This window comes from Nothobranchius furzeri, chromosome 14, assembly GCF_043380555.1.
Source record: "Nothobranchius furzeri strain GRZ-AD chromosome 14, NfurGRZ-RIMD1, whole genome shotgun sequence".
In the NCBI taxonomy this organism is placed as follows: domain Eukaryota; kingdom Metazoa; phylum Chordata; class Actinopteri; order Cyprinodontiformes; family Nothobranchiidae; genus Nothobranchius; species Nothobranchius furzeri.
The window spans coordinates 41,779,405-41,792,092 of NC_091754.1; the positions used below are offsets into that span (position 1 = coordinate 41,779,405).

A 12,688-nucleotide genomic window follows, 5' to 3' on the forward strand; every position below is an offset into this window, starting at 1 on the left:
ATCAGCAATTCCACACCATGGCAGAACTGTTTGTGTTATCTGTAGAGATAAAACATCAATGCTGCAGAGAAAACTGAGTCAGTGGTAGAGTCATGTTGCTGTTATCCAATCAGAGGAGAGATGTCAGAATATCATGAACAATAATGACGAAGATTCCAGACCCTGCCATCTTCTGCACTCCTCTTCTTCGGGCAACTTCTACTTCCTGAAGCAGGAGCGCCCGAGCGTTTTCCCCACAGAAATAGTCTCACAAGTTGTTCATTTCTGTTACAGATCACTGCAAATGTGTTGAAAATTTTAGTGAATGAGGTTTTTCATTTAACTTAAGAACAATGATGGAAGTAAAGAGGGGTGGAGCTTGTTTTTAACCTGGCCTGCTAGACTCCTCCTCTGTTTTATTCTGCACAGAGAAAGGGTCTGGGAACTCTCCTATTCAAATAGCCCCACCCCGTGAGAATTCTAACTGAGCCAATCAGCGCTGAGCAGCGTACGTCACACACACACACACACCATAATGCCGAGTTTGTCATAAACATGGCGACTGAAGCGGAGTTCGCTGCGGCTCTTTCCTCTGTTCTAAACGACTTGAAACAACAAGAAGTAGAAGCGCTAAAAGCATTTCTTCTAAACAAAGATGTTTGCGCTGTCACCAGACTCCATTTTTACTACAGCTAAAAAAAACTACAGCATCGCGGACATCACACACATCGACACTCAGTTTCTCATAAACAACAAAGACAAGTAGTAGTAGTTCTTCTAAAAAAAAAAAAAGATGTGTGCGCCGTTGCCAGATGCCCTGTTATTACTACAACTAGAAAACTACCGCATCGTGCGGTACAGTCAGGATTTCCGTCTTTTTTCTGATTCGTCATTTTTGAGCTGGCTAGTCCCGCCTCTCATGGTGCTCTTTGCAGAGAGTTACCAGACTCTCTCTGTGCAGAATCAAACAGAGGACGAGTCTGGCAGGCCAGGCTAGCTTGTCTTACCTGACACATATTGACCCTTTGCATGTGACATGTAGCATTTAGCGACAGTGGAGAGGAAAACTCCTTTTAACAGGAAGAAACCTCCAGAGGATCCTGGCTCAGTATAAGCAGCCATCCACCATAATTCACTGGGGATGGAGAACTCACACACACACACACACACACACACACACACACACACACACACACACACACACACACACACACACACACACACACACACACACGTCCTCTAGCAGTCTAAGCTTATAGCAGCACAACTACAGAGATAACTCTGGATACTATTACTGACAAAGAATTAAAAATCCTATCTTTCACCTCTGAGGATGTGCAGTACTGTCCACTGTAGTGAAATGTGAGATAATTGTTTATTATGATAATATTGTTCCAGAGGGTTGGACTTTCTACCACTCTGGAGTTGCTCCCACTGAGAGGCATCTTGTTGTCCCCATCTAAGTGCCTGCACACTGGGGTTTACCCAGGTGAACGAGAGGGCAGCTTCCCTTCGCCTACATGTTGGCGGACGAGTGCTGACTGTTGTCTGTGCTTATGCACCAAACTGCACCTTAGACTACCCACCCATTTTGGAATCCTTGGAGGGGGTGCTGGAGAGAGCTCCTTTCAGTAATTCCCTCATTCTGCTGGGGAACTTTAACATTCATCTGGGCAACGACTGTTTGACCCGGAGAAGGGTTGTTTGGAGCCAGAAGGCAAAACTCTTAATTTACTGGTCGATCTACAGTCCTATCCTCACGTATGGTCACAAGCTGTGTCTAGTGACCGAAAGAACGAGATCGCAGATACCAGCGGCCCAAATGATTTTTTTCTGTAGAGTGGCTGGGCTCTCCCTTAGAGATAGGGTGAGAAGTCTGGTCATTCGGGAGGGGCTTGGAGTAGATCCACTGCTCCCCCACATCGAGAGGAGCCAGTTGAAGAGGCTCGGGCTTCTGATCAGGATGCCTCCTGGACGCCTCCCTGGTGAGGTTTTCCGGCCATGTCCAACTGGGAGGAGACCCAAGGGAAGACCCAGGACACGCTGGAGGGACTATGTCTCTCGACTGGCCAGGGAACACCTTGGGATTCCAGCAGGGTGAATTCATTGGTGAACAATAGCAGGGAGAACGTAACCTTACATCCTTAGCTTAACTTTTGTAAACGCAGCACTTTATGAGACCCACCTTCTGTTTAACCTTCATACAAGTTAACAGGTCTTGTACCAGTATAAACCCGGCTAAACTAGCCAAAAATGATAACAAAAAACTACCTCAGGCACTACTTTACCTTTGTTTAACTCATTCACTGTCAGCCGTTTCCTGATCGGTAAAGCCCTTCGCTGTCAGTGTTTCTCACCATTTTTACTGTTTTCTTAAGAGTCACAGAACGTTGCGCGCCAGGATGATGCTGACGCAAACCCCCCCCCCCCAAAAAAAAACAAAGCAGAGACTCACCTCTTACATCAGGAAGAATCTGCGCGTTTCGACGCTTTATCCGTTCTTTAATAATCCGTTGTTGAATTGTGATCAGCAGAAGCTTTTCCGGTTCGCACCTCACTTTTTTTTTACAGCAGCGGCCCAAAACGATCTCCTAAAACATGGATTTCCTGCTTCCTGATCACGTGACGTGTGACGTACGCGGATGAAGATCGAAATCAGAGCTAAGATGTTTGTTGTCACGGTGCGGGGGCTCGTCCGACGCCCACACAGTAAAAACATGCCAGTGACGACTTTAGTCGTCAGTGGCAGTGAATGAGTTAATACTTGTTTTGGGGTAGAGGGTCTTTATGATGCACATAATGTATTTTCAATGTTTTACCTTCCCTTTGTATTCTTTTTACTGTTATGTGCAGGTTTGGTTCTCAAACAGACGAGCAAAGTGGAGAAGAGAGGAGAAGTTAAGGAATCAGCGCCGTCAGGTGTCCAGCTCCTCCAGCCATGTTCCCATCAGCAGCAGCTTCAGCAGCTCTGCTTGTCAGGCTCTATCACAACCAGCTACACCAGGTGCTGACAAGTGTATACAACAACAAAAACACTCTCACTGATAATATCAGTGGTCACCAGGCTGATGTCAATCACAATAACATCAGATATCGTCTCTGACTTCTCTAAAAGCAGTTTGTCTTATAATTTGTATGAAAATAGATTTTTCTATCAAAGAAATAAGTGATGTGCTAAATCCCCAAACCTTGCTAATTGCTCATGTAAACCCCACCTTAGAAACCCTAATTTATCAGAATGTCTTAAAAATAAAGATATTATGGACTAGCTTTCATTTTGTACAAAGGCCTATATGTGCAAATGAGTGTTAAAATAGTCATAGTCACCTTATTTCCTAAAGAATGAAGCTGCTACACATTCTAGTGGTTTATTCTCAGATGCAGACATGCCTTCTTCTACATGTCATGAGGTTAAACAAGTTGTGGACAAGGAGAGAAAGATTTGATGCAAGTGGACATACTGTTGTCTCCACACCAGCTCAGTAACTGTCCCACCTCAGTCCTGTAAGATTTCATTGTATTTGCTGGTCCTGTCACTGTTTGCCATCAGCACATTTAAGAAGCTGGTTCATGCCGAATTCAGCAGTGAGGCCATGTTTTGGCAGAGTAAAGAACAAAGTCCGAGTGCATGTCCATGAGGGACTACTGTGCTTAGTACAAACCATCTACTGTCCTCCTGACAGAAAATCTAAGATCAGTTACAGAAACATGTTTTCAGTTGAAGCAACAAGAGCTTCACTGTGAGCTGCTAGGAAGGAATCATGTTAAAGGCTGATGAGACTCTCAACCTGGCATAGAGATGTGTGGCATGTGACTGTATCATCTGTTGGCCAGTTGGCATGAAAAGCTAACTGATGGTCTAGAGAAGGTGGGACACTGGCTTTAATGTTACCTTTAACCCTTTGATGCATAATGGTCACTACAGTGGACAGGTACTCAAAATAGTTATTTAATTATTTTTTTGCTATTAAGCACAGCTGTTGAAGACTTTATTGCTTGCGAGCCCCTCCATGTGGACTTCAGTGAGTCAAGCCAACATATTTCATGTTCAGAATGCACGCTGTCCACTGAGGTGGACATGTAATAAATTATTTGTAAATTATTAAATGTTGCAAAAAATATTTGTTGAAATTTGTTTCATTCACACCTAAAGATGAATGAAAAAAATTGTTAAATAATTATGGTTGAAGATTTCATAATTCATGCATCAAAGGGTTAAGAGAGGTCAGAGGCCACAGGCTGTGTAAGTCTGGATGACAGTGTTTTCTTAGCCACTGGGAGGATTGAAACTGTGTTAGTGTTACAGTCGCCCTGGAGGGAGGTGTTGAACATGTATGTAAAACGATCTGAGATCACAGCTGCACACATTTTCAACTCATGACCTGGAATGCTACCAAGCTCTGCTGCGTCCAGGAGGCATCCTGATCAGATGCTCTGTTTAGAGCATCTCTTACATCAGAAGCACACAGTCTCAGCACCTGCTCACCATCAAGGGGTGTTTTCATCCCTGGTGTATTATTCAAAGCTTTAGACCTGCTGCGATTGTCAGTTTCAGCATTTGCTCACAGCAGTGGAGGTGGTTTGCGTCCCTGGTGAGTTATTCAGAACTTCAAACCTGCTGTTACGATCCAGGCTGTCTTGTGGGCCTGGGGTGGGGGGTGGTGGTGGTGATGGTAGGGCGGGGGTGCTGGTGCCTATCTCCAGCGGTCAACGGGCAAGTTGGCGGGGTACACCCTGGACAGAGAGCCAGTCCATTGCAGGGCAACACAGAGAAACACAGGTCAAACAATCATGCACACACACACACACACACACACACACACACACACACACACACACACACACACACACCTAAGGACAATTTAGACAGACCAATCAACCTAACAGTCATGTTTTTGGACTGTGGGAGGAAGCCGGGGTACCTGGAGAGAACCCACGCATGCACAGGGAGAACACGCAAACTCCATGCAGAAAGATCCCAGGCTGGGAAGCGAACCCAGGACCTTCTTGCTGCAAGGCAACAGCTCTAACCACTGCACCACTGCGCAGCCCTATTTAAAAGTTAAAAAACAAATGTATTTACACCAAGGAAAATTAAACACAACTGGAATAATCTGCAGCAACTAAAATAGTAAAATAAAACGAACTCTACTTAGCCAATATACCTACAAATCAGGGACCCCCCCGTGACCCTACGTGGACAAGCGGGCTCAGATAATGGATGGATGGAAATTCCTCATGTCAATCAAAAATAACCATAAAAATCCTTCTTCAGCTATGCAACAGCATGTTTTGCAAAGTGAAATTTAAACAGTGAAGAAGCTGTTTAAACACGCGTTGCTACTGCATTGCGTTGCTGCTACTAGTACTACTACTACTACCTCTAGTATTACTCCCACTACCAATTATACTAGTTGCAGCAGTTGGCCAGTTGTGGTGACATTTTATTCACATTCATTTCCTCATCAACTGACATTGTTTTTAATTTAGTACAAACATTTTGCCCATGATAAGGGTTTTCTAACTGTACTGTACTGGCTTTAGCGGCTTTTCCACGACTGTATACACTGTTCCTTTGAGTAAACATTGTCTGATGTGAGACTATTGAACTGTGCTGAATAAGATCTGGATCAGAGTTCTTACTAAAATAAGATTATCTCTAGACCTCTACAGCGAAACAAGTCCCACCACAGAGTTTAAGGGTTTCTTGTACCACTATCGTGATGCTCGTGTTTCTTTCTAGTGTCATTCTCTTCAGGATCCATGCTGGCAAGATCCGATCCAGTTTTATCCAACAGCTATGGTCTACCATCAGTGCCCAGCTTTGGCATGTCTGCCAGCCTAACCATGCAAGTAAGCGTTTAACAAACAGAACTAATTCATAGTCCCAGTGGCCCAGTCCTTAGAGGCCAGCACACATGCTTCATCCACATGAATGTGGACACACCAGTCATTTGTATGTAATTAAAATGATTTAGAAATCCACAGAAACAAACAGATAACTAATGTAAACTATAGATTTTATTTTGGTTCAGCGGTCAAACCATCACCTCCCCACACCAAAGATCTGGTTCAGCTTTAAGCGAGGACCTTTCTGTGTGGAATTAGGATGGCTTTTATAATAGACGGTTGTCTTATTCAGCAGGCAGCACTCCTGCTAGTTCTTGGGATGGGGCCAAGACAATCCGACACGTTGAATATCCCAGATTTGTGATCGGAGCAGTGACAAAGCCCCTCTGAGCAGACACACGGCAGGAATATCTGACAAGGTTAACTTTAAGGTTGTTGAAAGGAGAAAAATCGGATTAAAAATCCCAATTATCATGTTGTGTCAACTAGACTAAACTGCAGATGAGTTAGCAAGTGATATTGATTCTGTCAATGGGTGACGATAGGTGAAGGCTTAGAATCTGTCTGATTTATAGGAGGATCTCTTGTGACGTCAGTGTTTAGGTTCAGTGTTCGTACTTGGAGGAGGATTTAGCGAAGCAGATGGATTATTCTTGCTGTGTGGTCGGTTGTTTGGCCTGTGGGAGGCTTGATAAAAAGTTTTATTGGGATTTCGTCCGTAAACGACCGCAAATTACGAAAGAGATGATAGGAGGTGACTCTCTGAAGAAAGCCTGAGTTCTTGCAGCAACGGACAGTTTGTGTAGCTGATTTAGTTCATGGTAAATCCTTGTGACTAAGTATTAGTTAAGTAGTGAAGATGGTTGTATTTTAACCCCACAGTCACATTGTTTTCCTGTTCTGATTCAGGTGTCTCAAGCCACGATCTTCATAATAATAAACAGACGGATAGACAAGGACACTGATTAATGAAGACTTTGCGGTTTTTTCTTTGGCAATCACCCACAGGTGACGTAAATAACGCTGTAACTGCTGCCATCAGCACAACCACAGCGTTCTGTTTTCAGACGAGAGTGGCTCACGTTTCCTTTAAACCAAATAATCGTAGGTCTCCAGACGTTAGAAAGCCTTTGCTTTTTAATGAGTCAATAGCACAGAGCTTTCTGTTGTATAGGAATAAACGCCTCCCCAGCAGGTCTGTGAGAAAAAAAAATTACTCCCGCGAATCGGACCAACGTTTTCCGTCATCTCAGAGCTCATACAGACTTTTAATAACTTTAATTTGTCTTCACGACAGATTTTGAGCTTCTCTCTAAACCTCCTCCTGTCTTTAGATGGTAAAGTGTTTAGATAGCGGGCATTTTGCCTGCAAACATTCGCACTAAGATGAAAAGAGATCCTCCTATAGGATCGCACAAAACCTCCTAAATGAATAGAAAGCTTTATTTGTAATGTCACAGTAACAGGGTCTGTGAAACCAGGGCCTTTCTGTGCAGGACGGGATAATGGCAAGGCTGCTTTCAGATGCTGATCCTTCAACATAAAAAAGATGAAATAAAAAAAGGGAGAAGACAATAAAAACACAGCTGGTGTCAGGCAAAGGAAATGTTGCACATAGGCTGTTCAGGTAGAGTCACTCATGGCGTGGGTGCTTTTAGCTATTGCTAGTGGCTCATCTTAGTGTAACTAGGAACAACAATAAGCCACTTTTAAATAATTACCTACATTCATGCTGTTGGTCTGTGGTACCTGGAGATGGACGAGCATGCTTGGGGAGAAGTCTGCACAGAAAGGCTGCAGCCAGGATTTGAACCTTCAACCTGCTGCCAACTGCACTATATGCAGAAATGCCTGATTAGCTCTTTACAGCTTAGATAAGCAAGACATTTTTACTTTCCTGTCTCTTTTTTAAACTGGCCCTGTAAGGCAGAGCAAGGCGGCTTTATTTGTGAGGCACATTTCAAACACATAAAGAGCAAAATACAGTACAAGGATCACGGTTTACCATCAGGGGATAACGTAGGGTGCTGGGCCACAAGCTGTTGTCCTTTCTCACATAAATCCGTTTACATACTAGAAATATCAGCCAATGATTTATTTAAGGAGTTGGTGGTCAATTAAATCTAATTGTTCAAATAAATGTTATTGTTGTGCTTCCAGACATCAAACCAGACCTCTTATTCCTGCATGCTGCCAAACAGCTCTGCTGTAAACGGCCGAAGTTATGAGACATTTACTCCTCCTCACATGCAGCCACACTTCAGCAGCCAGACAGTGGCGTCCTCTGCAACATCAACAGGTAGGATGTGGTGTTTCATGCTTATTCCCGCCAGGGCAGAGTTTGTTGTGACGACTGAACAAATGAAACAAACAGAAACGATGAAAGTAGCAACATGGCAGTGTGGACTGCTTCCGTGTCTTTTGCTAACGTTTGTTCCAAACCTTCTTGATTACTTTCACCAGGTCTAATTTCTCCTGGTGTCTCGGTTCCAGTCCAAGTTCCAGGAAGCGAAGCAGACATGTCCCAGTACTGGTCACGCCTCCAGTGATGTCTCTGCTTTTGTTGGACTTGAGCCACAGAAGGGTCTGACCTGTCTCTCTTTGGTCTGTGAGACTTTCATCATTATGACTTGAGGACAACACAGAAAACACAGGACAAGGATTTTTTTAAGCTTGTAAGGAAATCTTCACTGAGTCAGAAAAAGTTCAGATTGAACTGAACTAATTCCTGGTGTCTGTTTGTCCTCTGGCCACCGCGCACATGTTGTTGGCGATTTGGCATCAGCCAGGATGACCTGGACCTGACCTGAATGACAAGGACGCTCTGGAATGTACACAATCCTTTGGTAAAAACCAGATGCTTGGTGTGTGGATCTGTGTTTCTTCTGGCAACTGAAACACACTCGTATTGGTGCCGCAGGACAAAGTGTTTGCTCCAATGTAAAGAGAAGAACTCAACCAAACTTCAAATGTGTACTCGGATTTTTTTTTTCTTTCAGAATATTCCAAAAGGTTTCAGTCTTGGACATGTACAGCGCACATTCTTGTAAAATACGTTATGCGTTGTATTTGACCTGCTAAGTGACTCAAAACTAAATCTAAAGGCTTCAATACTCAAAAGGATGTGAATTAGTTTCAAAGTGGGAAAACGTTTCTCTTATCTGACCTGGGAGGGTTTTCACAAATTTAGTCTCGGTTCTGAGGTCGGAGAATTTAGTGAGCGGAACAATTTCCGGTTAAGTTCAAAATAAGACATCAAAGTGAAACACAGAGAAAAGCGTTGTTTGTAGCTTTTAGATGTAAGAAATCAGACATATCGCAGATATAGAAGACTGGATACGCTCGCCATTAAATGTAGCGTTATGGATTTATGCTCTTTTATGAAAGAGAAACCATGCTACGTATTAATTCGGAATATTAATTTTAATAAATCAATAACCAAATTTTATATTGTTCAGAAGACTCAAAGGTTGTTTTCATCCATAAACTGCCGATAATATCTGAGTGTCTGTGTTTCAGTTCAATGAGGAAACCAGTTTGACGTTTAAAAGTTTTAATTCTTCAAATTAAACTAATGATTTTGAAATTGACAAACAGGAAATACAATCAACATTGATAACTTTGTGGGACAATCTTTTTAACAGTTGATATGCTGTTAATGCTCAAATAGACCTTCTGTAGGTGAATGAAGATTGAGAGTGATATGATGTGATTATGGATGCGTGTGGGTGCCAAGTGTAGTGAGAATTGAACATGAGATGAGATGAATGCATGTGTGCATCTGATGTTGCTTCAGGAAGAAACAGGTGTCTGAGTGAAGTGATGGTTTGAATAAACTTAGGTTTAGTGGAAAAGATGCATCAAAACGCTATCTGTCGTGTTTTGCCTCACCGAAAATCGGACCCTCTGTTGGACCCGGGACGTCACCTTAGGATGTTTCATCCAGGTCACCTTGGCTGGCAAAGAAGACAAAGATGCGCTGCGACCCGGTCCAGAGTTGCCCCTCGGTACACGTTGATGGTAAAGCGTTTTGTCGACGCGCTTTCTTAAGTTAATTCACTCAGAAATCAAAAGACTCGGTAATGAGTCTGCGTTAGAAGTTGCGGTTCAGCTATTCTGCCTGGCGTGGCAGAAACAGCGTGAGAGAAGGGGGGGAAGAACGAGCCAACAGGCTCTGCCCCCCCTTTGGTTTTCAGGTCTGTTCTCTCTCGTTGTCCAACACGAACTGCCTCATAAGACTGAAAACTTACCAAAAACCTTTCTCTTCTCAAAGCAAACGTGCGTCATCAAATGTGTCTGGAGTTTACTGTGAGCAGGTGTGTGTGGATGTGTGTGAATGTTTGTGCTTGAGTGTGTGTGAAGGTCAGTAACAAACATTCTCAACATTATTTAAGAATGGATTCATTAAACCATTATAATTACCCCAAAGCTAAATAGTCATTCATTTGATTAATCACATTTATAATGAGCAAAATGATAATGGTTACTTTAACATTAAAATCAAGAAAAAGAAGTTTAAACTTTATGTTTTGACTTGGTCTGGGTACAACTCATGTAAACACATCTTCTGGTAGACTGCAGGTGGCAGATGTTATGGTTTCCTCCCAGACTCGCTGGCGTTCAGGTCTTAATCTGTGGGTGAAAGTTCTCAGCGACCCTGCTTTGACACAGCTGAGTCCAACACCACCTTTGTGATAGAAAACCCATATTTCCTCACGTTACATTTACATCGAGCGCAGAATGGATGTGGATCGGAAACCGTGCCTACACAAAGACTGAACTTCAGTGAATCCAATCAGAGCTGTGATGTAGAGCGGATCCGGAGCATAGAAATCCTTCTGCGTGATCTCTCTACACACACATTGGTTTTGGCGTGAACTCGTGAGCAAGATTTCGAACACGTTCCACACACTATCTGCAGCCAGTCTGAATGGCTGTCTGTGCAGAAGCCACATGGATTCTGGATTACAATTGTTCTGCACTCAGTGAGGCTTTGGAGACAGGGTGATGAGACTGAATAGAGCCACTGGCCCTCCAGATGGACCACATGCAGAGGTGGGTCGGGTCAGAAAACACAACCAAAGTGGAGATTTGTTATTGGCATTTGCTCATAGCCATGGATAACCAGGGTTTTAGGCTTAGCAGCATCACTGCCTAGAATATATAGGCTCTGACATCACTTGTGTGACCTGTGTAAACACTCACTCACGTTTTTACAAGCTCAATCACTGCTCTGTGTGGAAAGCCACAGACGAAGGACGACGTTATGGATGGTTTTGGATCACAACCTTGTTATTCCATGTCAAAGGAATGATTTTGGGCAAAGACACCAGTGATTTAGGGACTACTGCCCCCTACAGGCTTGGCATGCTGATGAACGTGCTTCACAATGTACTGGATTGGTTTGATGAAAACAAGATGGTGTGTGCCTATTTTTGTCCTACGGGGGGGTTGGGGGGGGGGGGGGGGGGATTTGGCTCTATAAAAACCCGGCTACGTGTGTGTTCATGGTATTAGCCCGTTGGTTTAATAACTACGGTGCTCACTTCTCTGTCATCACCCTTGTTGTCTTTGTGCTCAAGTTTGATTTTCCAGCATTTATTTACTGTTTGTTTTCTTCTTTTACGTTTTTTGTCTGGATTCTGCACCAGTGGTCCATGTTCAGACCACATGACAGCAGCTGAAGGATGAACTAAGAGAAATATGTCCTCACTAGCTACTCTGTTGAGCTGAGGGTTCCAAACAGGCTTCAGCGTGACCTTTGTCACCCCCCTCTCCTTATTCTGCTCTTTCTACCTATTCTGCCTTTTCCGGGATCCACCCATTTCCCTTTTTCGTAATCATTTTCTCTTTCCCTTTCTTTACATTTTGTAATAACATTATTTGTGTTTTTTATCATTTTAAACACATTTATAATAATTTTAAAATCTTTTTTTATATTAAATTATTTGTTTTTATGAAGCACCTCATGATTTTTATCTTGAGAGGCGCTATATAAAAATCGTTTTCTTTCTTCTAGAAAGTATCACAGAGCAGATTTGTTTAATCACCATGGTAACGGAGACTTGGACGAGGTGATGAGTTCAGAGTTTGGGTTGAACCATCAGCCATTCAGCTGAAGTTAGGAGGAAAAGTAGGAAAACCAAGTGGATCATTCTTCCTGTTACCATCAGAACAAAAAGGAAGCCACTCAGGTAGAAGATGTAAGAATTTGTTGGGCTCTCAGAGCCCCTGGATGGATAGATGGATGGATGATGAGTGGATGGATGGATGGATGGATGGATGGATGGATGGATGGATGATGAGTGGATGGATGGATGGATGGATGAATGGATGGATGGATGAATGGATGGGTGGATGATGAGTGGATGGATGGATGGATGGATGGATGGATGGATGGGTGGATGGATGGGTGGATGATGAGTGGATGGATGGGTGGATGGATGGGTGGATGATGAGTGGATGGATGGGTGGATGATGAGTGGATGGATGGGTGGATGATGAGTGGATGGATGGATGGATGGATGGATGGATGGATGGATGGATGGATGGGTGGATGATGAGTGGATGATGAGTGGATGGATGGGTGGATGATGAGTGGATGGATGGATGGATGGATGGATGGGTGGATGGATGGGTGGATGATGAGTGGATGGATGGATGGATGGATGGATGGATGGATGGATGGATGGATGGATGATGAGTGGATGGATGGATGGATGGGTGGATGATGAGTGGATGGATGGATGGATGGATGGATGGGTGGATGGGTGGATGGATGGGTGGATGATGAGTGGATGGATGGGTGGATGGATGGGTGGATGATGAGTGGATGGATGGGTGGATGATGAGTGGATGG

At 43.6% G+C, this 12,688-nt stretch overlaps 1 protein-coding gene across 1 annotated transcript in view; it reads left to right on the forward strand.

Moving 5' to 3' along the window:
* Positions 1–8,495, forward strand: part of LOC107389414 (paired box protein Pax-6) — a 21,722-nt gene extending 13,227 nt beyond the window's left edge. Inside the window, exons 7-10 of the mRNA XM_054746502.2 lie at positions 2,833–2,983; positions 5,723–5,832; positions 7,990–8,128; positions 8,293–8,495. Coding sequence (XP_054602477.1) covers positions 2,833–2,983; positions 5,723–5,832; positions 7,990–8,128; positions 8,293–8,378 — 486 coding nt within the window. The 3' untranslated portion in view covers positions 8,379–8,495. The remainder of the gene's footprint in view (positions 1–2,832; positions 2,984–5,722; positions 5,833–7,989; positions 8,129–8,292) is intronic.
* The last annotated feature ends 4,193 nt before the right edge of the window (positions 8,496–12,688 follow it).